The sequence below is a fragment of the Balaenoptera physalus genome, assembly GCF_965194825.1.
Source record: "Balaenoptera physalus genome assembly, chromosome: 16".
NCBI lineage: Eukaryota > Metazoa > Chordata > Mammalia > Artiodactyla > Balaenopteridae > Balaenoptera > Balaenoptera physalus.
In genome coordinates, this window is record NC_138898.1 from 85,255,192 (window position 1) to 85,282,825 (window position 27,634).

Here is a 27,634-nt window from a genome sequence, read left to right on the forward strand (position 1 = left end):
TTAAAGGTGTATTTTTAATGATCAGGTTGTAAATTTTGATCAAGTTCAATTTATCATTTTTAAAATTTTACTATCTGCTGGGTAGGAGTCAAGGTTCATTGTTTTCCATTTGGATATCCACTTGCTACAGCACAATTTATTGAAAAGACCTTCTTTTGGCCTAAATTTTCCCACTAAAATTAAATTATTTAGTGCCTTGTTGAAAATCAAATGATTGTTTAAAGATGAGTCTATTTCTTGACTCTCTGTTCTGTTCCATTGATCTGTTTGTCCATCCTTGCACCAAAACCATACTGTCTTAATTAATATAGCTTAATAGTAAGTCTTGAAATACAGTAATGTAAGTCCTCCAATCGTGTTCTCCTTTAAGGTTGTCTTGGACACCTAGGTCCTTTGCATTCCCATTGACTTTTTTAATTGGCTTATCAATTTCTACAAAAAAAAGAGCCCACTATAATTTTGATAAGGTTATATGGAATCTATAGATCAACTTGTAGAGAATTGACATCGTAATAATTTGAGTCTTCTTATCCATACATATGGCATAACTTTCCATTTATTTAAGTCTTCTTTAATTTTTCTCAGCAGTGTGCCATCTATTGTTCAATTTACCCCCAGGTATTTGTATTCGTCTGCTCAGGCTGCCATATCAAAATATCGTAGACTGGATGGTTTAAAACATCCTCACCAACACTTGATCCCAATACATCTCTGCCCATCTGTGAGCCGTTGAGCAAGTCCTGCCTCTCTGAACCCCCTGTAAAGTCTGTCCTTGCCTCTCTGAGTCTCCTGTGAAGTCTGAGCTGAGATGCAAAAACATACAGATCCCTTGCTACCCTGAAATTCTCCAGATACAATGTGGAGTCTCCCGTCTGGTGTCTCACTAGCCCTGTTTTTTTTTTTTTTTTTTCCAAGACAGACCAATTCTAGGGACTTCTGATCTCTGTGTATTTGTTCCTTCTGTAGGGCAGACCCTGGGACTTCCCTCACTGTCACTCAGCAAATTCAGGGACATATATTCTCCAGGGGGTTGTTATTCACTCAACAAATATCCATGGAAACCTTGACCCTACCCCTCTCTGGCGCCTCACATCGACGAGTCCAGGGAGATCACTCACCAAGTAGATCCTACCTGCCCACTGCTCTCCCCCACCCCGCCCTAGTCCAGCCCCCCTCATCACCCTGCCAGACAGCAGCAATGGCCCCTGACTGGTGCCCAAGCTTCCAGCCTATACACAGAAGCGGGCTCCAGTGATGTTTTCAAAGCACAAATCTCCTCCATGCACCCTTCCTGGCTTCTCTTCAATCTTAGGACAAAAACCAAATCCTTAGTATGACCACGTAGACTTCTAACTACTGTCCACCTTGGCTGCCCCGCTGCTTGCCGCCCCCCCCCCTCCAGGCTACTCAGAACTCCAGCAGCAATCGGCTTTTGAGTTTCTGAACCCCCAGAGCTCCTTCCTATATCAGGGCTTGTCATCTACTGTTCCCTCTGCCCAAGATGTCCACTAACTCCAATGCAGCCTCCAGTGTCGCCTCCTCTGAGAAGCCCTCCTTGATCAGCCCACCCTTCAGTTCCACCCACCCCACTGCAGGCTGAGTCCCTTCGATTTACACTGTCATAGAACCCTGACTTCTAAACACTCATCACCCTTCCAAGTATATCAGGGTGATCGCACCTGTGCGATCATTTGTCTGATGTCCGTCTCCTCCACTAACCCCAGGCCTAGTTCAGGGTTTGGCACATCATACATGCTCAATAAAGACTGGTGGAATGAATAAAACAATCGCTGAATAATCTGTACCAGATGGAGTCCCAGGCCAGGAACTGTAATGCTAACCAAGACGGGGTGGCTCTCTGGAGGAGCTCAGGGTGACATCCATGGAAACTGATGGACGCAGGGAGAGGGAGCAGGGCATGGCCACTTCCATCCACCAGGAGGGCCCAGCAAAGACTTCCCACACGAGGCGACACTTGAGGGAGCTCTGCTGAGCTAAAAAGGTGAGGAGGCAACCAGCACCAGGAGAGCCAGGAAATTGGGGTGAAGTTGGGTGCATCTGGGGGGCAGAGTGCTTGGACAGGCAGACAGGGCATTCGGGGCGGCTGTGAAAGCCTGTAGTGCAGGCAAGGAGTCTGCACTGCGTCTGTGGGGACTGGCCATGCTCTCCAGGCATCCAGCGGTGCTCCTGATCGGTAACATATTTCTGAGCCTGCAAGAGAGTCTATTAATTTATACATGTATATATACGCATATTATTTACCATCTTTGCATGTATAAAAAACAGTAGAGCTTAATTTCTCTTTTATTTTGTAGATTAAAAAATAAACAGATGACTTGATATAGCCTTTCCACCCCTCGACAGACAGCCTTGTGTACCCACGGGGAGACCACCCTTTTCCTGGCCATGGGGAAGCCACCCAGGCACCGTGGCTCACAGGAACATCATGATCAGATCTGCTTTCAAGAAAGAGCCCACCTGTGTTGGCATGGCAGCCGGATTGGACAGGAGAGATGGGAGGTGAGGAAGTGAGTCAGGAGGCTGCTGGCCGAGGAAGAGGGGCCAGCAGGAATGAATGGCCGCACTTGATGGAGGGGAAACTGAGGCCAAAGAGGGGGTCAGATTCCAGGTGATAAAGCAGCAGAGGTTTGACTGAACCAGACCTCCTGATGGGAGCCCCATGTTCTCTCCCGCTCAACAACACATCGAAGCTGCCCCCCGACCCCTCCCAGGAGTCAGAGGAGGGCCTTGCCCTCTGCAGCGCCCCCGGGACCCTCCCAGTGAGCACAGCGGTCATGAGGTGCTCTGAGAGTCCTGGCCGCAGTCCTCCGGCCACTCAGTGACTGCCCTAGATAGGGTGCAGATGAGTCCTGTGTGTCCTCAAAGGTGGCCCTGGGTGCACAAGGTCATGTGAGAGGGAATATGAAGAAAGAGCTCCAGGAGGGGTGAGATGCCCGTCACTAGAGGTGTGTAAGCCCAGGCCATGGCTCTCTGGCATCCAAAGGCCATGTCCCCACAGCATCATGAGGTCCTTCAGTGGGTGCCAGGACAGGGCCATCGTCTGGGCATTGCCTGCTGGGAACGACTCTGCCAGGGCAGACACCTCATCGGGTGGAGGCGGGGGGCCTCCCTCCCTCACTGGGCACCGCAGCTTGCAGGCCCCGGCTCCTGCCCCGGCCCCACTTCCTCAGCAGGGACCACCACGAGGAGGACCAGACTGGGAGGTACCGAGACAGACTGGAGACTCAACAGGAAACGGGAGTGGGGGTTTCAGAAAGGGAGGCAGGAGATTATTAATCTCTTGATTAATAGCAGCGGGCCGGCGGGGAGGGGGATGGGCTGTCCCACCGCAGTTCTGCGGCAGCCGGCAGGGTCCTCCAGGCTCTGGCCTCCCCACAGTCCAAGCTAGTCTTTCCCAAGTGCGGACGGAAGGGACAGAAGGCCCAGAGGGCAGTGTCCCCCGCCCAGGCCGCCGCTCCCACTCAAGCCCAAGACCACGGTCCAGTCGGGGGCGAGGTGGACACATCGTGGGCTTCTCGAACCACACAGGCTGGCCGAGGAGGGGCAGGAAAGCAGGCCACGTTTTAAGAAAGCACTAAGTCCAGGACTTCATGTGGCCTTGAGGGCGGCAGGCAACCCAACCAGAGGGGGGGAGGCGGCCTGGCAGGGGGCCGTCTGGCGGAGGCAGATGAAGTTCCGGCAAACCCCTCGGCTCAGCACATCTGGAAAAGGTTGGCTCTAATGCCATCAAAGAGCTCGGAGGGGCCAGGGAGAGAGCCGAGGGCAGGAGAGCCAGGCCGAGGAAAACTTAACCCCCGAGGCCCTGGGGCTCCTCCTTCCAAATCTGTCTGGCCCTGGGGCCCAGCCCCTCCAGCAGCTGAGCGGGGGCTCGAGAGGGCAGCGACAAAAAAGTGTGACATCCTGCTGCAGTGAACCAGGCACAGCCAGGGCTGTGATTTCCACCCCAGAGCAAGACGGGGGCGTTTATCCCCATTTCCCAGAAAGGGAAACTGAGGCACAGGGAGGGGCAGCACCCCTAGTCCTCTCCACTGGTTCTGAAGGCCCCTCACAGGGAAGTGTCCCGGTCCAGCTCCTCACTACAAGCCAGGAGGAGAAGCCAGCAGGGAAGGGACTCCCCCCCCCGCTCCCCTGCCCCGGCTGTTCCCTTTACCTGACCTGCACCCCCTCCCCTAGTGAAATCCCCTCATCCCCCAGATCACAGCTCAAATGCCCCCCAGGGAAACCCCAGAACCAGGTCTTATAGCAGGACACCCTCCGCCCCCGCATAGCTGTGAGTCTTTGATTGATATGTCCCTCCCTCCACTCGCCACCCCCCCAACCCTGAGAGGGAGGGGCCGTGATCTTTTTGCACACTAGTGCCTGGCGCTTAAGTGCTCATTCAGTACCAAACAAACAGCTAAACAGACCAAACGCATGATCTGAGAAACCCGAGTCAGAGCTGCAGGTCCTGAGACCAGACCCGGCCCGGCAGGACCCCGCTCCACACCAGCTTGGACTGACTGGGCGCCGGGCACCATCCTCTGGGGCTCATGTTTGTATGTGAACATTAGGTTTGGGTGCCACCCTCACCTACATACACACAGACAGACAGACAGACACACACACACACATACACACACACACTACAAAAACCCAATATAAAAAAATCACGGAATGGGAAAATCCAAACGGGACACAGTTGTATTACAATTTTTTTTTTTCATTCAACAAGAGGATGGATACGTTTCTTTAATGAACATTTGTTAAGCAGCTTAATGTGCCCAGGCTCTGGGATGAGGACACTGTGGTCCTGCCTTTGAGGTGTTCATGGATGGGTGGGAAGAGTCAGCCCCGAAATCAGACCGTCTGGGTGTCACGTGGTTGGACCCGCATGGGTGAGGGTGCCCCCCACCCCGGCGTTCTCTCCTAGTGCTGCCCTGACAAGGCCCTCCCCCTCCCTTCCGGGTCCACCCCCCACTCCTCTCACACCCCTTAACTCCCCCCAACCCCTCACTCCCCCACCTCCCCCCACCGCCACCCACCCCCACCCCCCGGGCAGCTTTGCTCCTATAGCCATCCTCTGCTCGCCTTCACCAGCCGCCTCCCCTCTCTCCCAGGTCATTGCTGGCAGTTTACAAACATGCTCCTGTATCTCCTACCTTAAAAACACACAAAAAAAACACCTCCCTGGACCTCTTACTCCCCTCCAGCTACCAAGCCCCATTTAAAAAAAAATTTTTATTGGAGTATAGTTGCTTTACAATATTGTGTTAGTTTCTACTCTATAGCAAAGTGAATCAGCAATATGTATACATATATCCCCTCTTTCCCATTTCTTCTTTTTTTAATATTTATTTATTTATTTGGCTGCGCTGCATCTTACTTGTGGCACACAGGATCTTCGGTGCCGCGTGTGGGCTCTTCCTTGCAGCATGCAGGATCTTTTTTTTTTTTTTTTTTTAGTTGCAGCATGAGGAATCTTTTAGTTGTGGCATGTGGGGTCTTCAGTTGCGGCATATGGGTTCCAGTTCCCTGACCAGGGATCGAACCCAGGACCCCTGCATTGGGAGCACGGAGTCCTAGCCACTGGACCACCAGGGAAGTCCCCCAAGCCCCATTTCTTGCTTCCTTCACAGCAAAACTTCTTGAAAGAGTTTTCTATCCTTCGGATCTTCATTTCCTCACCTCTCGTTTTTCTCCTCCACCCACGCCATCTCAGCCTCCATCCTCACCACTCCCCAAAACTGCAGTTGCCAGGTCCCCAGTGACTCCACATTGCCAAATCCAATGGTCACTCCTCAGCCCTCATCCCGTCGGCCACCCAGAAGCATTGAAAGACTCACAGTCTCCCTCCCAAAAGTCTCATCCCAGAACACTGGGTTTTCTTGATGCTCCTTCTGACCTGGCTGCTTCTTCTCATCTCCTTAGCCCTATCTCAGAGGCTGGGGCCCAGACTGTTCCGGGATCAGCACCCCTTCTCCATCTATTCATCCCCAAGTTCACCTCCAGTTCCATAGCTTTAAATACCATCAAAATGCTTATGATTCTCAATCATCAAGTTTCGCCAATTCTAACATGCACATACTGTTACACTTTAACATCTCTGACATTGGGATTCATGTAACAGTTGACGGTGCACTATAGCTTAATTAGCAACATCCTTAGTGATCATAAGATAATGCACTTCTTCCAAACCAATGGCATCTGAGAATCCATGAAATTCAGTATGGCCCCAGGGTCTTCCTGGAACTCCAAACTTTTTAAATCAACCTCTTGCTTGATACCCCTCTCCCCGTGGATGTCCCATAGGCCTCTCACACTTCACTTGGCCAAAGCAGAGCTGTTGTTTTCTGCCTCCTAGGGGTGACCTCCTGTCAGTGTCCCCAACTCAATGAATGGCATGCCCAGCCAACCAGCCACTCACACCAACAATTTAAGGTTATCCCAAATTGCTCCCACCCATAAGTAATCAGACACTCCTGTCATCTCAGTTTCCAGAACACCTCCTGAATCCACTCACTTCTCTCCACTTCCCCAGCTATCACCCGCCATCATCTTGAGGCTGTGTCCATTTTTCCCTCAGCAGCCAGTGATCTTTTTGAAACCTAAATCAGCCCATCTCAGGAACCTCCAAAAAGCAGAGAAAAAATAAAACCAAAGCAAGCACAAGGAAGGACATAGTATACATAAGAGCAGGAGTCAATGAAATTGAAAAGAGAAAAACAATAGAGAAAAATCAATGAAACCAAAAGCTGGTTCTCTGAAAAGATTTTTTTTTTAAATGATAAACCTCTAGCAAGACTGGCAAAGAAAAAAGGAGAGAAGGCACAAATTATCAATATCAGGAATGACATTGGGAAGATCATGATACACATAAATTTAACAACTTAGAGGAAAGGGACCAATTCATCAAAAAACACAAATTACCCCAACTCACTCAATATGAAATAGATCATTTGAATAGCCCTATAACTACTAAGGAAATTGAATTTGTAGCTGAAAAACTCCCCCTAAAGAAATCTCCAGACCCAGATGTTCACTGGAGAATTCTAACAAATGTTTAAGAAAAATTAATACCAATTCTATATAATCTCTTCCAGAATATAAAAGAGGAGGGAGCACTTCCTAACTTATTTTATGAGACCTTGATACCAACGTCAGACAAAGACAGTTCAAAACCAGAAAACTACAGACCAATATCCATCATGAATATAGACACAAAAATCCTTAACAAAATATTAGCAAACAGAATTCAGTATTACATTAAAAAAATTATATACCATGGCCAAGTGGAGTTTATTCCAGGGATGCAATGTTGGTTCAATATTGCAAAGTTAGTCAATGTAATCACCATATTCACAAGCTAAAGAAATCACATGACCATGTTAATCAATGCAAAAAAAAATTTTGGACCAAATTCAGTGCCCATGATAAAAACTCTGAGAAAAATAATAATAGAATTTACTCAACTTGATAAAGAACATGTACAAAAACTTTACAGTTAACATTATAGTTGATGGTGAAATGCTTTCCCCCTATAACTGGGAACAAAGCATTCTCTCCACTCATTTATAAGTTCTGGAAGTTCTAGTCAGTGAAAGGTTGAGAAAAGGAAATAACAGACATACAGGTTGGAAAGGAGGAATCAAGACTGTCTCTATTTACAGACGACTTGATTGTCTTTGGAGAAAATCTCAAGGAATATACCCCAAAACTCCCAGAACTAATACATGGATTCAGCAAGGTCATAGGATCCAAGATAAACATACAAAAATCAACTGTGTTTCTATATACTAGCAATGAACTCATGGACATCAAAATGAAAAATACAATTTTACCAACTGTACCAAAAAAATCTATTTACAATCACTCCAAAAAAAAAAAAAAGAATAGAACTTGTATGCCAAAAACTATAAGAAATCCAAGAAATCAATGAAGAAAGATGAAAGAAATAAAAAAAATCTAAATAAATGAAAAAAAATCTAAATAAATGAAATCCATAGTTCTGGATTGGAAGAGTCAACGTAATAAAGATATCAATTTTCCCCAGATGGATATACAGGTTTAATGCAATTCCTGTTAAAATCTCATGAAGATTTTTGGTAGATATAGACAAAATTAGTCTAAAGTTTATATGAAAAGACATAGGCACTCTAGTAGCTAAAACAATTTTGAAAGAGATGAATAAAGTGGGAAAAATCAGTCTACCCGATTCCAAGACTTGCATAGCTACAGCAATCGAGACCATGTGATACTGGCAGAACTATAGACACACATATCAATGGAACAGAAAAGAGAACTTAGAAAGAGACCAACACAATTGTGCCCAAATGATTTCTGACAAACATGCAAAAGCAATTCAATGAAGGAAGGATGTTTTCAACAAATGGTACTGGTGTAGCTGGGACATCCATAGACCAATAAAATGAACCTCTCCCTAAATCACACACCTCATGCAAAAACCAACCCAACATGGATCACGGACTTAGGTGTCAAATATAAAACTTTAAACTTTTAGAAAAAAAAAATAGGAGAAAATGGTCTTAGACTTGACACCAAAAGCATGATCCATAAAATGAAAAACTGATCCACTGGACTTCGTTGAAATTAAAAACTTTTACTCTGCAAAAGAGTGTTAAGAAGATGAAAAGGCAAGCCACAGAGTGGGAGAAAATATTTGCAAACCATGTATCTGACAATGGGCTAGTATCTAGAATATATAAAGACATCTCAAACCTCCACAGTAAAAAAAAAAAAAAATCCAATTAGAAAATGGGCAAGAGACATGAAGAGACATTTCACAAAAGAAGATATCTGGATGACAAATAAGCACATGAAAAGATGTTCAACATTATTAGCCCCTAGGGAAATGCAAATTAAAACCACAATTAAACAGACTACACAGAATGGCTAAAATAAAATATTGTGACAACACCAAATGCTGGCAGGGATGCATGAAACTGGATCACTCAGACTTTGCTGGTGGGAATGTAAAATGGTACAGCCACTCTGGAAACAGTTTGGCAGTTTCTTTAAAAACTAAACATGCAAATACCATATGACCCAACAATTACACTACCGGGCATTTACCCAAAGAAATAAAAACTGATGTTCACACAAAAACTTGAATGTACACGAATGTTTATAGCAGCTTTAATTCAATATAGCCCCAAACTGGAAACGACCCAGTTGTTTTTAAATGTCTTTTAACAGACACATGGTTAAACTAACTGTGGCACATCCATACTACAGAATACTACTCAGCTATAAAAAGGAAGGAATTCTTGACACACCCAACAGCCTGGATGAATTTCCAGAGAATTATGAATAAAAAGACCCATTCCTGAAAAGTTATATACTGTATGATTCCTTTCTTGAAATGACAAAATTATAGAAATGGAGAACAGATTAGTGGTAATGGTGGTTTCCAGGGGCTGGAGGGAAGGGAGAATGGGGAGTTATTGCTTAATGGGTATAGAGTTTCAGTTTTACAAGATGCAAAGAATTATGGAGATGGATGGTGGTGATGGCTGCACAACAGTATAGACGTACTTAATACTGCTGAACTGTACACTTAAAAATGGTTAAGATGGCAGGACTTCCCTGGCAGTCCAGGGGTTAAGACTCCACGCTTCCACTGCAGGGGGCGCGGGTTCGATCCCTGATTGGGGAACTAAGATCCCGCATGCCATGTGGCGTGGCCAAAAGAAAAAAAAATGGTTAAGGCAGCAAATTTTGATTTATGTGTATTTTAACACAATTAAACTATGTCTTACAACTGCTTATGAATTTACAATGACCTTGAAATAAAAGGTAAATTTTTTTTTAAAACCTAAATCAAGACATTTATCATCAGTACTTGAAACCTTCAATGACGTCCCAGTACTCTTACAATAAATTCCAAACTGAGGCTTGTTGAGATCAGTCTCTGCCTCTGTATCCTCCTCACCTGCTCTGCTTCTGGACACGGACCTTTCTCTCTGTTCCTTCATCTGGGACCTCGCTGCCTCAGGGCCTTTGCACCAACTATCTCCACCCCCTCTTCACACGGAGGCTCTTTCTCACCATTCATGACTGAGCATCAACGTCATCTCTTCAAAGAATCTCTCTCCCATGTCCTCTAAAGTAGCCCGGATTTATACTCAGTCATTACCCTATTTTAATTTCCTGAACTCGTTAGGAGGGAATATTTTTTTCTTGTTTTCATATTTACGTGAATAGAAACTCCATCAGAGAGAGGATTTGGTCTTATTCACCATCAGATTCCCCCCCGGGCACAAAGTAGGCCCTTAATAAATATCTGTTGAGACGCTTGAGTGGATGAACAAACACAAAGAGGCTTACGTGGAGCTCCCGGGGGAGTGGGTGGGAGCACAGGGAGGGACTGGGGACACATGCCAGTCCTCTAGTGCATTCCAAATCGGCTTCAGTGTGCCCAGATTCTGTTACACTCATGTTTTGACAACCACACCCTCCCTTCCCCCACTTGCACAGTTTTGTCATAAAAATGTCATCGGGGTGTAATGAGATAATGTGCTGACTTCATAGCGCTCAGCAAAGAGAGGCGCCACCAAGGATTATGGCCCCGCTGATCCCCAAATCTAATTCTGCAGAATTGCAGAAACCCCTTCTCCCTGTGGTGGCCCCAGCCCAGACTTCACACTGAGCAGATGGGCAGCAGGAGGACGCTGGTGCAGGTGCCCCAACCACTCGGCAGCAAACCAGCTCTGTGTCCCCTCATGAGTCACTTGATATTTATACCTCTTCTCTGGGAGTCGTAGCCAATGTACCAAGAGCATATCACCAGCAAGACACTGGCCTACACGTACCATCGCCCCAGTACTGAATCCCCCCAATAACTTCATACAACACATCATTTTTACAAATGAAACAAGTGAGACCCCGATCCCCACCCCTTTCTCTTCCTACCCTCAGCTCCATCCCACACTTGGTGTGTGGACCCAGCCTGCACGTCCCAGCTCCATCCATGCTCCTCACTCCCACAAATAGCCACCCCTCACCCTCCTCTTAAGGCTTGGGGTGCACCCACCACAGGCACCGTCCCCCAGATTCAAGGAAGAGGCCAGAGCAGGCCTGGAAGCCACTCAGGGCTGTTTAGCCAGGTACCCAGAGAATGGTCTAGAAGCGGGGCATAGGCTCCAGATGGACACATCCCCCTGGCCTCATGGACTCCTTGCCCCATGAGGATGGGCATGGCTGAAGGAGGGCCAGAGTGGCGTCCCTAAAGGGTCCCCTCTGCCTGGGTAGAAGGGCCCTAGGACCCAGGCACTCTGTTCTGCGGGGTAGAGGAGGGGGTGCAGGTAGGCCCCCATCATGCCTGGTCCGGCTCCATCTCCTACGGCTCCTCAGGTGGTAGAGCGTGGCCAGTCTGCTCCTCCGAGAAAACCCAGAGCTCTGAGCCAGCAGGACACTCCCCAGGCACAGATGTGATGGGTAGAGGGCTTCTCACCCAGCTCACGCTCCTTTCTGCCTCCTCCCTCCTGCTTTGGGCTCTCGCTGCCCAAGATGCTCCCATCAAAGGAGAAAGCAGTCCCTCAGCCAGTTGTCTTGGCAGAAGGGGTGGGGAGATAATTCTCTTTAACTGAAAGCTCCTGGACTAGATGCTGCAGAATCGAAGGGAAGGACCAGCTAAGCCCCAACTCCTCAGCTGAGTGCATTGGGCCTGTGGTCCCCCCACCCCTGCTTCATGTGCCCCCCTCATCTGTCATCACCCAGCCCCATGCAGGGGTCTGGAGCCCCTGAGCTCCTCTCATCGTGGCCACCAGCTGTTCTGTTTCTTTGCTGCGAGGCCCTGCCTCAGCTCAGATGTCACCTCGTCCCAGGAGCCTTCCCAAGCCCCCTGTCAGGATGAAGTGCCTGGCTTACCTTGGACCCCAGCCACCATTCAAACCATCCTTCCTCGCTCCTGGAGAGTCATCTCTTTGAAGAGAGAAAGATAGCCATGAGCTCTCTTTTGGCCAGGGCCTGGCATGCAGCCGGCCTCCAGGCAAACATGAATGAATGAGTGAATGAATGAATGAATGAGTGAACAAACAAGACATTCCAGGCCTCCTGGGAAGGGATATCCAGGGACAGGGGTTTTCCGAGCAGCCCAAATCATGTTACCTATTTCTAGGCAAAGCTAAGCGCACCTCTAGGAGAGTGACGAGGCCATTGCTGATCCTAGGGGTGGGAACACGGCACAGCCCGTGTGCCCCAGGAGAAGGTCCCAATATCTCCTGGACTCCAAGGAGGGGACGCCCGTGGACAGCCGTGTCCAGGTGATCGGCCAGGCCCACCAGCATCCATTTATTAAGTTCAACTCCAGATCGAGCTCGCGGTGAGTGAATGGAGTCGGGGGAGAGGGACGGACTAGGATCCGGGCCCAGACTCCGCACCCGAACTGGGGAGAAGGGAGGAGGAGACCAGCAAACAACCAGCGATGAAGACAGCGCTCCTGACTGGACCCCAGGCTCCAGATACACGGGTCAGAGAGCAGCCCCTCCCCTCCCCAGGCGGCGCCCAATCACATGCCACCCAGGGCACTTCCTGGCCCCGCCCACCGACCAGCCCTTCCCACCAGCAGGCTCACTGCCCGAGACAACAGGCAGGTTAAACCCGGACATTCCAACCCTTCTCCACCGGGGCTCGGGCACGCTCTCCTGACAACTAGGCTGGGGCCCCATGTCCTCCCTTCTGGTCACACTGTCACAGCCACACGAGGGACCTGGGATGGAGCCCCGTTTCCAAACACGGCCAGAAGAAGACAGGACGTTTAGGGTTCTACAAGCTTCCTTGTCATGTTTATTCTTTTCTGGTCCGACTGCCCACAATTCTACACAGGACCTGGTGAAGCCTGGTCCAGGAGTCTTCAGTTAAAGATGAATTCCCCTGAGGTGTGTCACACCTCTGGTGAAGGGATCCAGCTGAGGGAAACCCTTCCGTGTAGGGTGGGAGCACCCCAGCCAGTGGGGGAGTGGGGGGCAGGTAGCAGAAAGGAGGGGGATGTAGGAAAAACTTTACCAAGTTCGTGATAACCTTCTCCAGGCAGACACAAAACCCCCAGAGGATCTCAGGGTGAACAGCAGACACCGCCTGCCTTCGAGGGACAGACTCCAGCAAGAAGAGAGATGGCCAGGCAGACAATTAACTAAAACAAGTCCAGCTGTGCTCTAGGAGAGGACAAATAAGATCCTGGGGGAATATAACTGAAGGACTTAACACTTCTGCTGGGAGGGTGCAGCTGGACCTCCAAGGCAAAGAAAGAATTCACTGGCCAAGGGAAAATAACAGTTAACAAATAACTGTCATTAGCATGTCCCAAAACACATCACGCACACAGCACGAACTAGCACTTTCTCTCCTGGAATCCTAACAACCGCCCTACAAGACAGGCATTGTCTCCGTTTTAGAAGTAAGGCTCAGAGAGGGCAAGTAACTTGCTCAAAGTCACACAGCTGGTCTTTCTGACTCTGAAGCCCACCTTACTGTATACCCCCCAACCCCCATAACAGGTTATAAGGATGGCAAGGAGGCGTGAGATGCATAGAACAAAGTAAACAAAATGCCACAGAGAGAAAGAGAGTGCAGGTGAATTATTCCCAGGACCAAAAGGAAAACTCCTCCAAGAGTCAGAAATGAAGAAGGAAATAAGGGAGGAGAAAAGCAGTGGGGGGAGCCTGGGTGTCTTTAGTATGCGATGGTGAGAACAGCCTCTTCCTTTTCCAGTGAAATGTGGACAAATATCTGTTCAAACACGATCACATCATCTTAGATGACACATTTGGGGGACATTGTGCACAAGCTAAACTATATCAGCCCCAACCAAAACATTCACGGGGATCTTGACAAATTTGCACCAGCTCTCGTGAGAATGAGTCACTCTCCCTCTTTCTCTTTCTTGTGTCGTCATGACCAGAAATCTAGATACTGATGTAACGTGATAAGGTGTTAGCTAAGGCTACTGAAGCAATTAGACTGTAATATATAAATGTATCAACTTGTACAACTCAAACTTACACAATGTTGTGTGTCAATTATGTCTCAATTTTTTAAAAAAGAAAAAAGGTAAGAAATCTAGGATTTGTTCATGTCCTAGAGATCAAAGGGATGGTAAGATGGAGGATGAAATGGAGAATTGGGAGAGGCAATCTGCCACCGATCACGCCACAGTCATGCGCCATCTTGTTTTCTGTGCAAAATTCTGTGTGAACACAAATAAAAGCATCCAAAATGTTTCCAGAAATGAAGGGAACAACGGATTGAAATATGGCAAGACACAGCTGAGTAGCCAGGATTATAAACAAGAGAATACAGCACAAGGTGGCTATGGGGGTTCAGCTTGGGTTTGCCACCCTAACCTCAGAGTGAGAAATGCAAGCTCAGAGCACGCCCAGGCCCGAACTACCTGCTGGGAGCTGACTTGGGGTGGTTTTCCTGGGATCTGCTTCTTTACTTATTTTTTAAATTTTATTGAAGTATAGTTGATTTACAATGTTGTGTTAATTTCTGCTGGATAGCAAAATGAATCAGTTATATATATATATATATATATATATATATATATATATATATATATATATATATATATATATTCTTTTTCATATTCTTCTCCATTATGGTTTGTCACAGGATATTGAATATAGTTCCCTGTGCTATACAGTAGGACCTTGTTGTTTATCCATCCTATATATAATAGTTTGCCTCTGCTAGTCCCAAACTCCCATTCCTGCCCTCCCCTACTCCCCTTCCCCGTTGGCAACCACAAGTCTGTTCTCTGTATCTGTGAGTCTGTTTTTGTTCTTAGCTGAGCCATGGCCCGGCCTCAGGTTGCATTCCCAGAGCACTTCTTACAAGCCAGGGTCTGTGCAGGACTTCCCCCACTGAACTTCAAACCATCCTCCAACAACCTCTTAAGGAGCGCTCTATCACTCCCATTTTAGAGGTGGGGAAACCCAGGCTGAGAGGACAAATCCGGGCCAATGAAACATCAGGGGAATCAGCTGAAGGCTCTGGAAAAGACAATCCTCTCTGACAGGAAAAAACGGTGCCAAATCCCCTTTCCTCCTTTTTTGGGACACTGTTATATGAGACGTGATGCCTGGAGCTGCTGCCGCCCTTCTGTAATCTTGAGGAACCATGTGGCAGACACACAGGGGCTGGCAGAGAGGAAGATAAAGGAGGCCGAGACCTTGAGCATATCATCGGCCCAAACGGAAGCACCTCTTCCAGATTGTTGTGAGATTAATAGGCTCCTGTTATCGAAGCCTCTTTCAGCAATGTCATCTATTGTTTTCAGCCCAAGGTATTGTGAGACACAGGAAAACATGCATAAGACACAGTCTCTGCCTCAAAGGGCTCCCAGGGACCTCCCAAGCTCCTCCCACCCTGAGGCTCTGCTCTGGGTAATCAGCCCAGCACACAGACTTTTGCAGCATGCAGACTCTTAAGAAAACTGTAAAAGTATGCTTTAAAAAATTAGGCTAAGAAACAATAATCTCACTGAGACAGGGCTATACAGTCTGGAGCTTTGTCTTTATTTTTTGGCCGCACCACGCGGCATGTGGGATCTTAGTTCCCCGACCAGGGATCAAACACATGTCCCCTGCCCCTGCGTTGGAAGTGCGGAGTCTTAACCACTGGACCACCAGGGCAGTCCCTGGAGCTCTTTCTTACCTCAGAAAAGTCCCCTCACAGGATGCCCCAGCTCAGGAAAGCTCTCCCCGCGGGTCTGGGCCCCACTCGGTCTCCACACAGCACCAGGGACACACGTAACTGTGCAATTGTTACTGTGGTGCTCTGACTAGCGTTCCCCTCCCCTGCCCCACGGTCATCTCTCCAAGTCAGGAACTGGTCCGTGTTCTCACCCGCACTCTCCTGGGAGCCTCGGGGCCTGTACACAGGAGGAGGTCTACAAATGTTCATTTGGGGGAAAAGGGAGCTGGGCCTTGAAACCTCAGGAGCAACCCAATGGGGCCTGCTTGATGGGCCAGCATCAAACCCAGCCCGGTCCCTGTGACTCTCCTTGTGACCTTGAGCAAGTCATTTTGCCTCTCTGAGCCTCCATCTCCTCATCACAAGTTCGCAGACCGGTTTAGAAGACAAGAACTTTGCTCCATAAAGATCTGTGCTCACAGCTCACCATCACGCACTCGCTGTGCACGATTTCAAAGTGTTCTGACAACTTTGATCTCATTTCATCCTCCCGACATAGAACCATCAATTCGGTAAGGCTTTTTCAAGGTTTCTTGAGCCCCTGAACACTAGGCACTGGGGGTACAGAAGGGAGTAAGACAGCCCCCCACCCTCCCCCAGCCCCCAGGCTAGAGGGCCAGGCAGACGATGACCAGGCTGACCACAGGATGAACACTGTGGGTCAGAGAGTGACAAATGCTAAGAATAAGATTAAGTGGGATAGGGTTTCCCTGGTGGTGCGGTGGTTGAGAATCCGCCTGCCAATGCAGGGGACACGGGTTCGAGCCCTGGTCCTGGAAGATCCCACATGCCGTGGAGCCTGTGCTCTAGAGCCCGCATGCCACAACTACTGAGCCCGCGTGCCACAACTGCTGAGCCCACGTGCCACAACTACTAGGCCCGTGTGCCTGGAGCCCGGGCTCTGCCACAGGAGAAGCTCCCGCAATGAGAGGCCCGTGCACCGCAACGAGGAGTGGCCCCCACTCGCCGCAACTAGGGGAAGCCCATGTGCAGCAACAAAGACTCAACGCAGCTAAAAATAAATAAAATAAATAAATTAAAAAAAAAAAGATTAAGTGGGATAAAGGCTGGAGAATTATGGGGGCTGAGGTAAGACAGATGCTGGAGCAGAGAACTGAATCACGTAAGGAGATCCAGCTTTTCCAGCTGCTCGGGGTGAAAGCAGTCGAGGCAAAAGGACAAGCAAATGTGAAGCTCCGAGGAGGGATGCAGCCTCCAGGCCAGCAAGGTCCGTGTGACCGGAGCCCAGGGAGCGAGGCAGCCCATGAAAGGCCATGGGGTCAGGAAGAGAACAGGGTCCATGTCACATGAGACCTTGGTTGGCCGCAGAGAGAGGTGTGGACTTTTAGGTGAGATGGAAGCTTCTGGAAGATTTGGAGTAGGGTCGTGCCATGATCTGCCAGAAGGAACTGGAGGGGGACAGGAGGGACGTGGGGACACAAGTGAGGTGGCTGCTACAAAAACAATGCATCGTATGTGAAACCAGCAGAACTGGGACCTGAAAGCAGGATGCACGTGATACCCCAGGTCACCGGGGAGCAACCCGCCACCCTCCTGCCCAGCCAGCAGCCGGAGACCACAAAGGGGGTACACCCCAGTTCTAAGTCAGATATGAGTTACTGGTGAGGAAGAAAAGTGGGGTAACCCCTCCTTCCTTAACAAATAACAATAACAGAGGTAGAAATGACAATTACATCAGAAATACAGAATTCCTTGAAAGAATGGGAATTAAGTTTTCCTTAACAAAGTTCCTGCTGGCTAAGTTTTGAAGGCAGAGGGAAGGCTCGTGACAAATGCACGTCTGCTCTGATTGAACATTCTGTTCTCAGCTCCTGATGCCAAGGAGAGGGAGAGGCCTCCCTGAAAGGCCTGTAAACACCCACCCCAAAGACAAGACCCTGATGCTTCTGAAACATTATTCCTGTAATTTCTTAAGCCATAAAGTAAAGGGCAGTTGTGAAAATTAATGATCATTTAACATTTTTTCAGTTGAGGTCAGTAATTCAGTACTTAGCTCGTTTGGCTTTTCTTAAAGGTGCCTTACTGTATTTAGAAAATATAAAAACCTCAAGCTGTAATTTTGACATTAAGAAAGCCAGCCCACTGTTCCCTTCCTTCCAAGGTTTTTCAGTAAAGGGAATCCTGACAGTTCATTCTCTAAACCCAAATACAATACAATGGCACGTGCGTGTGTGCACACATGCGTACGTGCTCTTTTTTGCTTCCACCTTGGGAGCTGACTGTGGGGGGCACCCAACACATGGGACTGTGGCTAAAGTCGAGGCATAAACTCTTCGTGTGCCTCAACTCCAAAGACGATATGAGTTTGCTGAAGTCAAATCCCATGTCTTGTAAAGAGCCACTTCCAAGCTTGGCTCCCCACTTGCAAAAAGCGAGACTGGTGGGGTCGGAATTGTGAGACAGGCATAGCCTTGCTTCTCAGTGGCCTGAATTCTGGGACCAACCAGCAGCTTTGTTGTCTGAAGGGCAGGGCAGCCACTCCAACACTGAGCAGGAGCCACACTGTCAGGTCCACTTATAGACCAGACTCCAAAGACCCTTCTTCTCAGAAGATGCTCCCAGGATCAGGGGGTGGTGACCTGGGCATCTGATGCTCCCTGATGATGAGAAAGGCAGGAGGTTCTTGGAATTCGGCTCCTGGGACATGAGGGAGGGAGGGAAAGGCGGGGGGCGGGTCTCTGTGCCCTCTGCTGAAAAGGAAAGGGGATCAGCATCTTTTCTTCATTATGGATCCATTGGCCATCCCTCTAGCACAGCATTTAAAAGCAGTCCTTTAGGGACTTCCCTGATGGCACAGTGATTAACAATCTGCCTGCCAATGCAGGGGACACAGGTTCGATCCCTGGTCCGGGAAGGTCCCACATGCCGTGGAGCAACTGACTCTGTGCGCCACAACTACTGAGCCCGTGCGCCTAGAGCCCGTGCTCCGCAACAAGAGAAGCCGCCGCAATGAGAGGCCTGCACACTGCAAGGAAGAGTAGCCCCCACTCGCCACAACTAGAGAAAGCCCGCACGTAGTGACAAAGACCCAACGCAGCCAAAAATAAAATATAAATAAATAAATAAATTTAAAATAAAATAAAGTTTAAAAAAAGCCGTCCTTTGCCTTCAATTTTTAATGGATGTATCCATTTACTTAGCCAATCCTCCTGCAGAATGAGTATATAAAAACACTTGTGTACCATGCAGACCCCAACTTAAGAACCTCTACTACTGAAAAATGATGAAAATAGAAAATCACTATTTGGCCAACACCATAATAATAATTATGGCAAGCAAGAATCACCAATGGATGCTAAAATTACTGGGTGAAAGTAGGATGAGGAACAGGACGTTTGCCTAGACTCAGATATCTCCCCGCAAGATACTTATAAATGACAAAGGGAGAAATAATTACACAACAGTGGAGAAACCTGGCAGACACCACCTTAATCAAGTGATCAAAGTTAACATCACCAGTATTGATTGATGTACCTCCTAATATGATGCCTTGAGAAAGGTACAACATGCCTTTTACAGTCTCCTTGCCAAAAATGCATAATCTCCATCAAATAACTGGCCAGTACTTTCACAAGTGTTAAGGTCGTGAAAGACAAAGTAAGACTAAGAAATGGCCCCAGATTAGAGGAGACTAAGGAGATATGACAACTTAAATGAAAAATGGGGGAAAAAAAAACAGAAAAATGATATTAGTGGGACAGTTGGTAAAATTTGAATAAGGTCTTAGTTTATAGTATTGCATTGTTGTTAATTTCTTGGCTTGGATAACTGTACTATGGTTATAGAAGACATTAATTTTTTTTTAAGATTTTTTTTGATGTGGACCATTTTTGAAGTCTTTATTGAATTTGTTACAATATTGCTTCTGTTTTATGTTTTGGGTTTTTGGCCGCAAGGCATGTGGGATCTTAGCTCCCCAACTGGGGATCGAGCCCGCACCCCCTGCATTGGAAGGCAAAGTCCCAACCACTGGACTGCCAGGGAAGTCCCAGAAGATATTAATCTTAGAGGTATGCTATAGACTCAATATTTGTGTCACCCCACTAAATTCATATGTTAAAACCTAATCCCCAGTATAATGATATTTGGAGGTGGGGACTTTGGGAGGTGATTAGGTCATGAGGGTGGAGCCCTCATGAATGGGATTAGTGCCCTTATAAAAGAGACCCCAGGGAACTCCCTCATCTCCTCTGCCATGTGAAGATACATTGAGAAGAGGGCTGTCTGTGAACCAAGAAAAGAGCTCTCTCCAGACAGTGAATCTGCCAGCACCTTGATCTTGGACTTCTCAGCCTCCAGAACTGTGAGAAATAAATGTTTGCTGTTTAAGCCACCCAGTCTATGGTGGTTTGATATAGCAGCCCAAACAGACTAAGATAGGGAAGCTGGGTGAACAGAAAAGTTATGCAGAAACTCTGTTTACTATTTTTTGCAACACTTACGTAAATCTAAAATTGTTCCCCAAAAAAAGTTTGGAAAAAAAAAAAAAAAAACACTTGTAGGGACTTCCTTGGTGGTCCAGTGGTTAAGACTCCGCGCTCCCAATGCAGGGGGTCCGGGTTCAATCCCTGGTCAGGGAACTAGATCCCACATGCATGCCACAACTGAGGAGCCCACAAGCTGCAACTAAGGAGCCTGTCTGCCGCAACTAAGAACCAGTGCAACCAAATAAATAAATAAATATTTTTTTAAAAACACTTGTAAAAGTATTAAAATATATATAATGATGTAATTGAAGCATGGTCTGGAATGGCTAAACTAGGAAACCACTTAAATATCTATCAATTGAGGACATGGGAAATAAATGATGATACTTTTCTACAGTGGAATACTACACAGCTGTTAAAAATGAGGTGGCTCTATGGGAATATATTTCAAAATATTTTTCTGGGGGAAAAGCAAGTTGTAGAACAAAAAACATCATTTAGTATTTGTTTAAGATACATTTATAATCAGGGACATAGAGAAGAGACTGGTGGTTGCCAAGGGTGGTGGGGAGGGGATTGGGAGCTTGGGATTAGCAGATGCAAACTGGTATATATAGAATGGATAAACAACAAGGTCCTACTGTATAGCACAGGGAACTATATTCAATATCCTGTGATAAACCATAATGGAAAAGAATATGAAAAGAATGTATACATATGTATAACTGAGTCACTTTGCTGTACAGCAGTAATTAACACAACATTGTAATTCAACTATACTTCAATAAAACATAAATTAAAAAAAGAAAAAGAAAATATATTTACATATATACATATAAGTGGAGAAAAAAGTCTGGAATGACATATTAATAATGGGATTATGGAGGTGGCATTGGGAGAGGAAGAATGCTCATTTTTTACCTTATTCAGTTATTACTGAATGTTTGAACTTTTTCTGCAGTGAGTATACATCACTATCTTCATAATAAAAACAAACAATAATAATTCTGGCCCAGGACCAGACTCTCTGCCACATTTGTGGGTTGCACTAATTCATGCTACAGTCTGATTCTGGTGTCAGCTCCACGGTGAGCCCTATAGGGGGCAGCACTGTGTGGGCACAGGCCTTGACTCATGGGCTCATTCTCCATCTCTGGTGATGAAAACATATCCAACTCATGATGACCTCTGATGGTTAATTTTATGTGTCAACTTGGTTGAGCGACAGTACCCAGATATTTGGTCAAATGCAAATGGATGTTGCCATGAAAGTATTTCTTTAGATGAGATTAATATCGAGGTGGTAAACTTTGAGTAAAGCAGATTACCCTCCATAATGTGGTGGGCCTCATCCAATCAGGTGAAGGCTTTCAGAAAAAGACTGACTTCCCCTGAGGAAGAGTACATTCTGTCAGCTGATTGCCTTCTGATTCCTTCTGCAACATCAGTTCTTCTCTGGGTCTCCGGCCCATTAGCCTATCCTGCAGCTTTTGGATGCGCCAACCTCTACCACCACATGAGCCAATTCCTTAAAAATCCATCTCCTATATATATATATCCAACACACACACACACACACACACACACACACACACACATTTATTCTATTGGTTCTGTTTCTCTGGAGAACCTTGCCTAATACAGACCTCATGCAGTAAGTCCTTTCAGCGGAGGGCACAAAGTGCTCTCTTAACACAGAAGGGAAAGGGATTTGGAGTTTGAGGAGGGTGGTCCCAGGCAGAGATGAGGAAGGGTCTTTGAGGTAGAAACGCAGGGCTGGAGAGGTTTGGGGGTGAGGGTGTAAGGGAAGCCAGTCCCTGGAGCTGGAGCAGGGCCTGGAGGGGGAGAGGACAACGAGGCACTGCAAGGTGGGGTCTCAGAGACCCAGAAGGTCTGGTCATTCATTCAGAGCTCTCCCTGTGAACGTCCAGGAGCTGGTGAGGGCTGGGAGAGGAAGGCACTGGAGAGAGGAGCAAGACTGTGAAAGGGGCCGGGCTTGAGGTGGGCGGGGCTGTGGGGGCGGGCCTATGGGGGGCGGGGCTTGAGAGGCGGGGCTTGTGGGTGGTGTGTGAGGGGGCCTCACCTGGCCCTTCTGCTCATCAAATACCCACTGGATTGTGAGGACTCTTCCGTGTGGGGAGCATGTCCCTTTCATCTTTGCGCACGCACACCCCCCATGCCCCGTACACAAAAGGCACTCCATAAATGCGTGTCCGACTCTGTTTCCGAGAGTCAACCCCCCTATCCCAGCAGCTGTGCGAGGGTTGGATTCATCCAAGGGAACAGAAAGGCAAGGCAGAGCTGGTCAGCCCCGCGGCCTTTACCTCACGAGGTTGGCGCAGGGCCCGGGCCACCGGCAGCTCTGGTACACGCGCTGGACCACTGTCTCTGAGCCGTTCTGCACCTGGCAGGACACCGTCCGTGTCACCGTGTGATGGCACCAGTGCCTGTGGGGAGAGCAACAGTCAGGTCAGTCCTGCCTGTTCCTGAGGTGCCGACTGTGGATCAAAAGGCCGTGCGGGCCGAGGAGGGGCCCCTCCACAAGCCTGAGGGACGGTGCTCCTGGGTAAGGGGCCCACTGAGACCCTGCGTACCGGTCTAAGGGGAAGGGAGAGTACCCACATCCCCTAGCCATCAAGCCCCAGCATCATTTCAGTCTTCAAACACTCCGTGCGAAATCAGTGATAAAGGCTGTCCCCCTGCCAGGAAATCCCACTCTGGAGGGGAAGACGCTCGGCGAGATGAAGAGAACACACGGGAACACTGGGTCACAGGAACAAGCACAGGATGAGCACAGGGAGCTGTGGGAAGCCAGCAGGGCCCCCAACCCAGGTCCTAAGAAAGGCCAATCAGCTGAGAACTGAAAGGTCAGAGTCAGCAGACCCAAAGTATGGGGGCAATGAGGGGGGACAGTTCACAGAGGAGAGAGCAGGGTGAGCAAGGGCACGTTGGTGAGACAGACTGCAGCCGCCCAGGGACCAGCATCCTGAAGGCTGGAGGAAGGGGAGTAGCCAGGAGAAAGGAAGAGGCGGGGAACCTGCCAGAGGTGGGTCTTATGACATTGGTGGGGAGCCACTGAAGGACTGGGGGGTGGGCGCGGTGGGGAATGACTCAGATGGGTCTGATTTTAGAAAAGCCCCTCTGGTGCAGTGTGTAAGAGCTGAGGAGGCCTGAGCTGGGGCCTGCAGCGGGGAAGAGGGGACATGTGCAAACAATATGGTGATTGGATCAAGATGGCAGACACCTCCCCCTCCCATCTCCAGATCCTAGATATTGAAAATCTAAAAATAAGTCCCCACTGTGACATCGGCAAGATGGTGGGAGAGGAGGTCCCTTACTCAGTACCCTTCAGTAGCAATAATTTGGCAGCCATTCTCAAACAAAAATGCCTTTGTGGGAGCTTTGGTATTTTTGCAAACTATTTATCTGATAAGGATTGATATCCAAGATATATAAGGAACTCATAAAACTCAATAGCAAAAAAATAATAATAATAATCCAATAAAAATGGCCAAAAAATCTGAATAGACATTTTTCCAAAGAATACATCTAGATGGCCGACAGGTATATGAAAAGGTGCTCAACATCACTAATCATCAAGGAAATGCAAATCAAAATAAGATATCACCTCACACTTGTTAGGATGGCTATTATCAAAAAGACATGAGACAACAAGAGTTGCTGAAGGTGTGGAGAAAAGGGAACCCTGGTACAGTGTTGGTAGGAATGTAAATTGGTGCAGTCATTATGGTAGGTTCCTCAAAAAATTAAAAATAGAACTACCATATGATCCAGGAATCTCACTTCTGGGTATCTATCCAAAGGAAACAAACTCAGTATCCCGAAGAGATATCTGCACCTCCACGTTCATTGCAGCATTATTCACAACAGCCAAGATGGAAACAACCTAAGTGTCCATCTACAGATAAATGGATAAAGAAAATGTAATGTATATATACAATGGAATACAATTATTCAACCATAAAAAAGAAGGTAATCCTACCATTTGTGACAACATGGATGAACCTAGAGGACATTATGCTCAGTGAGTAAGTCAGACAGAGAAAGACAAATCTGTATGATCTCACTTATAAGTAGAGTCTGAAAATGTCAAACTCATAGAACCAGAGAGTAGAATAGTGGTTGCCAGGGGAGGGGGAATGGGAGAGATGGGGAGATGTTGGTCAAAGGATACAAACTTCCAGTTATAAGATGAATAAGTTCTGGGGATCTAATGTACAGATTAGATCTGTACATAGTGATTATAGTTCATAATACCATATTGTATACTTGAAATTTGCTAAGAGAATAGATCTTAAGTGTTCTTACCACACACATAAAAAAGGTAGCTATGTGAGATGATAGATGTGTTAATAATCCATGGTAATCATTTCACGATGTATATGCAATTAAATCATCATGTTTTAAACCAAAAAAATCAAGTTGTACAACCTGAATAAACACTTTTTAAATTTGTCAATCGGAGCTCAATAAAGCAGAAAATACAAATAAATAAAAATAAGTCCCTAACAGCATTGGAAAACAAAAAGCAGTGGGCCAGATATTTTGAGGAATCCTTGAGAGACTAAAAGCACATGGGAATAAGTTGAAGGAGGAAGCACAGTCCAAAACACGCAGGGAAGACTGGGGCTCAAGGTGGGTGCAACATAGGAGCAGCAGAGGTGACTGTCAAAGGACCATGGTAGAAGGAGCCAGATAGGTAAGACCAGGATCCCTATCCCTGCTGGTGTCAAGAATCAGGCATTGAACTCACTTGTTTTGTGGCAGGTGTGGTCAGAATGGGTGCCTCAAAGGCTGATGACCTCCAGAAGAAACAGGGACCCTCTCAAGGTCAGACAACTGAATTCTTGCACATTCTTTATCCTATACCACCAACCCTCCAAGAGGCAAAGCAGCAGTGAACAGAGAAACAGAGACAAGCTAATGGAAAACCCCAAATGCCAAGAATTTCAAATTATTTAAGAAAAAAGGCCAATACCCTGAAAGAAAGGCACTGACTCAACAGATAATAAATCACACTTCAAGAAAAAACAATTAATGAAGCAAATAATGGAGACAGTTTTTTCAAGCACAATTAAAGTCCTTAAAGAGATAGAATTTTTCACTCATAAGAAATATTATGAAATCAAAAAATTAGATATGTTAGAAATGAAATGTATGACTGTGAAAATAAAAAGGCTCAACAGATGGGCTGAAAACACAGAACAGACAAAGCTAAGGAACGAGCCGATGAGCTGGAAATCTGAGCCGTGAACTTTCCAAGGATATACTGCAAAGGGACATAGAGATGGAAAATGTGTGAGAAAAGGTGAGGTACCTGGAGGACAGACCAAATTCCAGCATACATGGAATTTGTAGCCCCGGAAGGGGAGATCAGAGAGAGCACAGGTAAGTATAGACTTGAAGCAATAATAGAGAATATTTCCCAGAGCTGAAGAAAGCCATGAATTCTTTTGTGTGTGTGTGAATAATGTTTATTTTTTATTTTTTGATTGAGATATAGTTGATTTACAATGTTTCAGGTGTATAGAAAAGTGATTCAGTTATATATACATATTCTTTTTCAGATTCTCTTCCATTATAGGTTATTACAAGATACTGAGTATAGTTCCCTGTGCTATACAGTAGGTCCTTGTTGTTTATCTATTTTATATATTGTAGTGTATATCTATTAATCCCACATTCCTAATTTATCCCTCCCCCCACCTTTCCCCTTTGGCAACCATAAGTTTGTTTTCTACGTCTGTCAGTCTATTTCTGTTTTGTAAATAAGTTCATTTGTATCGTGTTTTTAGATTCCACACATAAGTGACAGCCTATGATATTTGTAAAAGACATGAATTCTTAATTCAAAAGGGCCCACTGAGTGCTAAGCAAGATGAACAAAGACAGACATATTTCGGTGAAATTTCAGAACACTCAGAATGAAGAGAAAATACTAAACACTGAAGAAAGAAAAGAAAAAACAAATCACCTACAATAAACTGAAATTAGATTTCTTATGAGCAGTATCAGAATCAAGAATATAGTCACACAACTGCGTCAAAGTTTTGAGGGGAAATATTTAGAACCCAGAATTCTATACCTGAACAAACTCTTCTTCAAAGGTGAAGGCAAAATAAAGACATTTTCAGATGCACAAGAACTCAGAAAGTTTACCAGTCACCTTTCCTGAAAGAATTACTAGAGGATGTATTCCAACAAACTAACGGACATAGGAGAGCGTAGGAGGAATATATTAAATATGAGGAGCAGTTACAAACAAAGAAACAATAATAAGATTTAAAAACAGCCTAGATCTAAAATCCAAGGTGATCTCAATATGGACAATGGCAAAGAGCGGGCAGAAGGAACTAATATTTGCTGAGATTTTTGTCTTGTTTAAGGAAAGGCTATAGAAACTGTGCAACTTTAAGTGCAGTAGATAAATATGCAATTAAATTTTTAAAAAATTTTAAATTTTAAGATAAATACTAGAAGGTGTAGGAAGAGGACATAAAACTGACAAACCATTAAAGAAAGAAGTAAAACAAAGAAAATTGGATTAACCAAACAGAATGCTAGAAAAGCAAGAAAGTAGCAACAGAAAACACAATAATTAGAAGACAATGGAATTAGAAAGGAGAAGAAAGGAATTAACAAAGATGGAAGCAGAAATTAATGAAATAGGGCTTCCCTGGTGGTGCAGTGGTTAAGAATCCACCCCCCAACGCAGGGGACACGGGTTCGCTCCCTGGTCGGGGAAGATCCCACATGCCGTGGAGCAACTAAGCCCGTGCACCACAACTTCTGAGCCTGTGCTCTAGAGCCCTCAAGCCACAACTACTGAGCCCACGTGCTGCAACTACTGAAGCCCACGCACCTAGAGCCCGTGCTCCGCAACAAGAGAAGCCACTGCAATGAGAAGCCCACGCACCGCAACCAAGAGTAGCCCGCACTCGCCACAACTAGAGAAAGCCCACGCGCAGCAACAAAGACACAATGCAGCCAAAAATAAATAAAATTTAAAGAAAAAAGAAATTAACGAAATAGATTACTTTCAAAAGTGAATCAACAGGGCTTCCCTGGTGGCGCAGTGGTTGAGAATCTACCTGCCAATGCACGGGACACAGGTTCGAGCCCTGGTCTGGGAAGATCCCACATGCCACGGAGCAACTAGGCCCGTGAGCCACAGCTACTGAGCCTGCGCATCTGGAGCCTGTGCTCCACAACAAAAGAGGCCGTGATAGTGAGAGGCCCGCGCACCGCGATGAAGAGTGGCCCCTGCTCGCTGCAACTAGAGAAAGCCCTCGCAGAGAAACGAAGACCCGACACAGCCAAAAATAAATTAATTAATTAAAAAAAAAAAAAAGTGAATCAACAAAATCAAACACAGGTTTAAAAAAATCAAATAGACAAAACCTAGACAATTTTTAATTAGAAACAAACAAAAGACATAAGAAGACATTAAG

General features: G+C 46.6%; 1 protein-coding gene across 4 annotated transcripts in view; it reads right to left on the bottom strand.

The window, feature by feature from the left end:
- The window catches only part of COL26A1 (collagen type XXVI alpha 1 chain), a 172,301-nt gene that overhangs the window by 105,211 nt on the left and 39,456 nt on the right, over nt 1–27,634 (bottom strand). For all 4 annotated transcript variants that reach the window (XM_082431241.1, XM_082431242.1, XM_082431240.1 and 1 more), the window contains exon 2: nt 22,487–22,609. In XM_082431241.1, the coding sequence (XP_082287367.1) occupies nt 22,487–22,609 (123 nt within the window). The remainder of the gene's footprint in view (nt 1–22,486; nt 22,610–27,634) is intronic.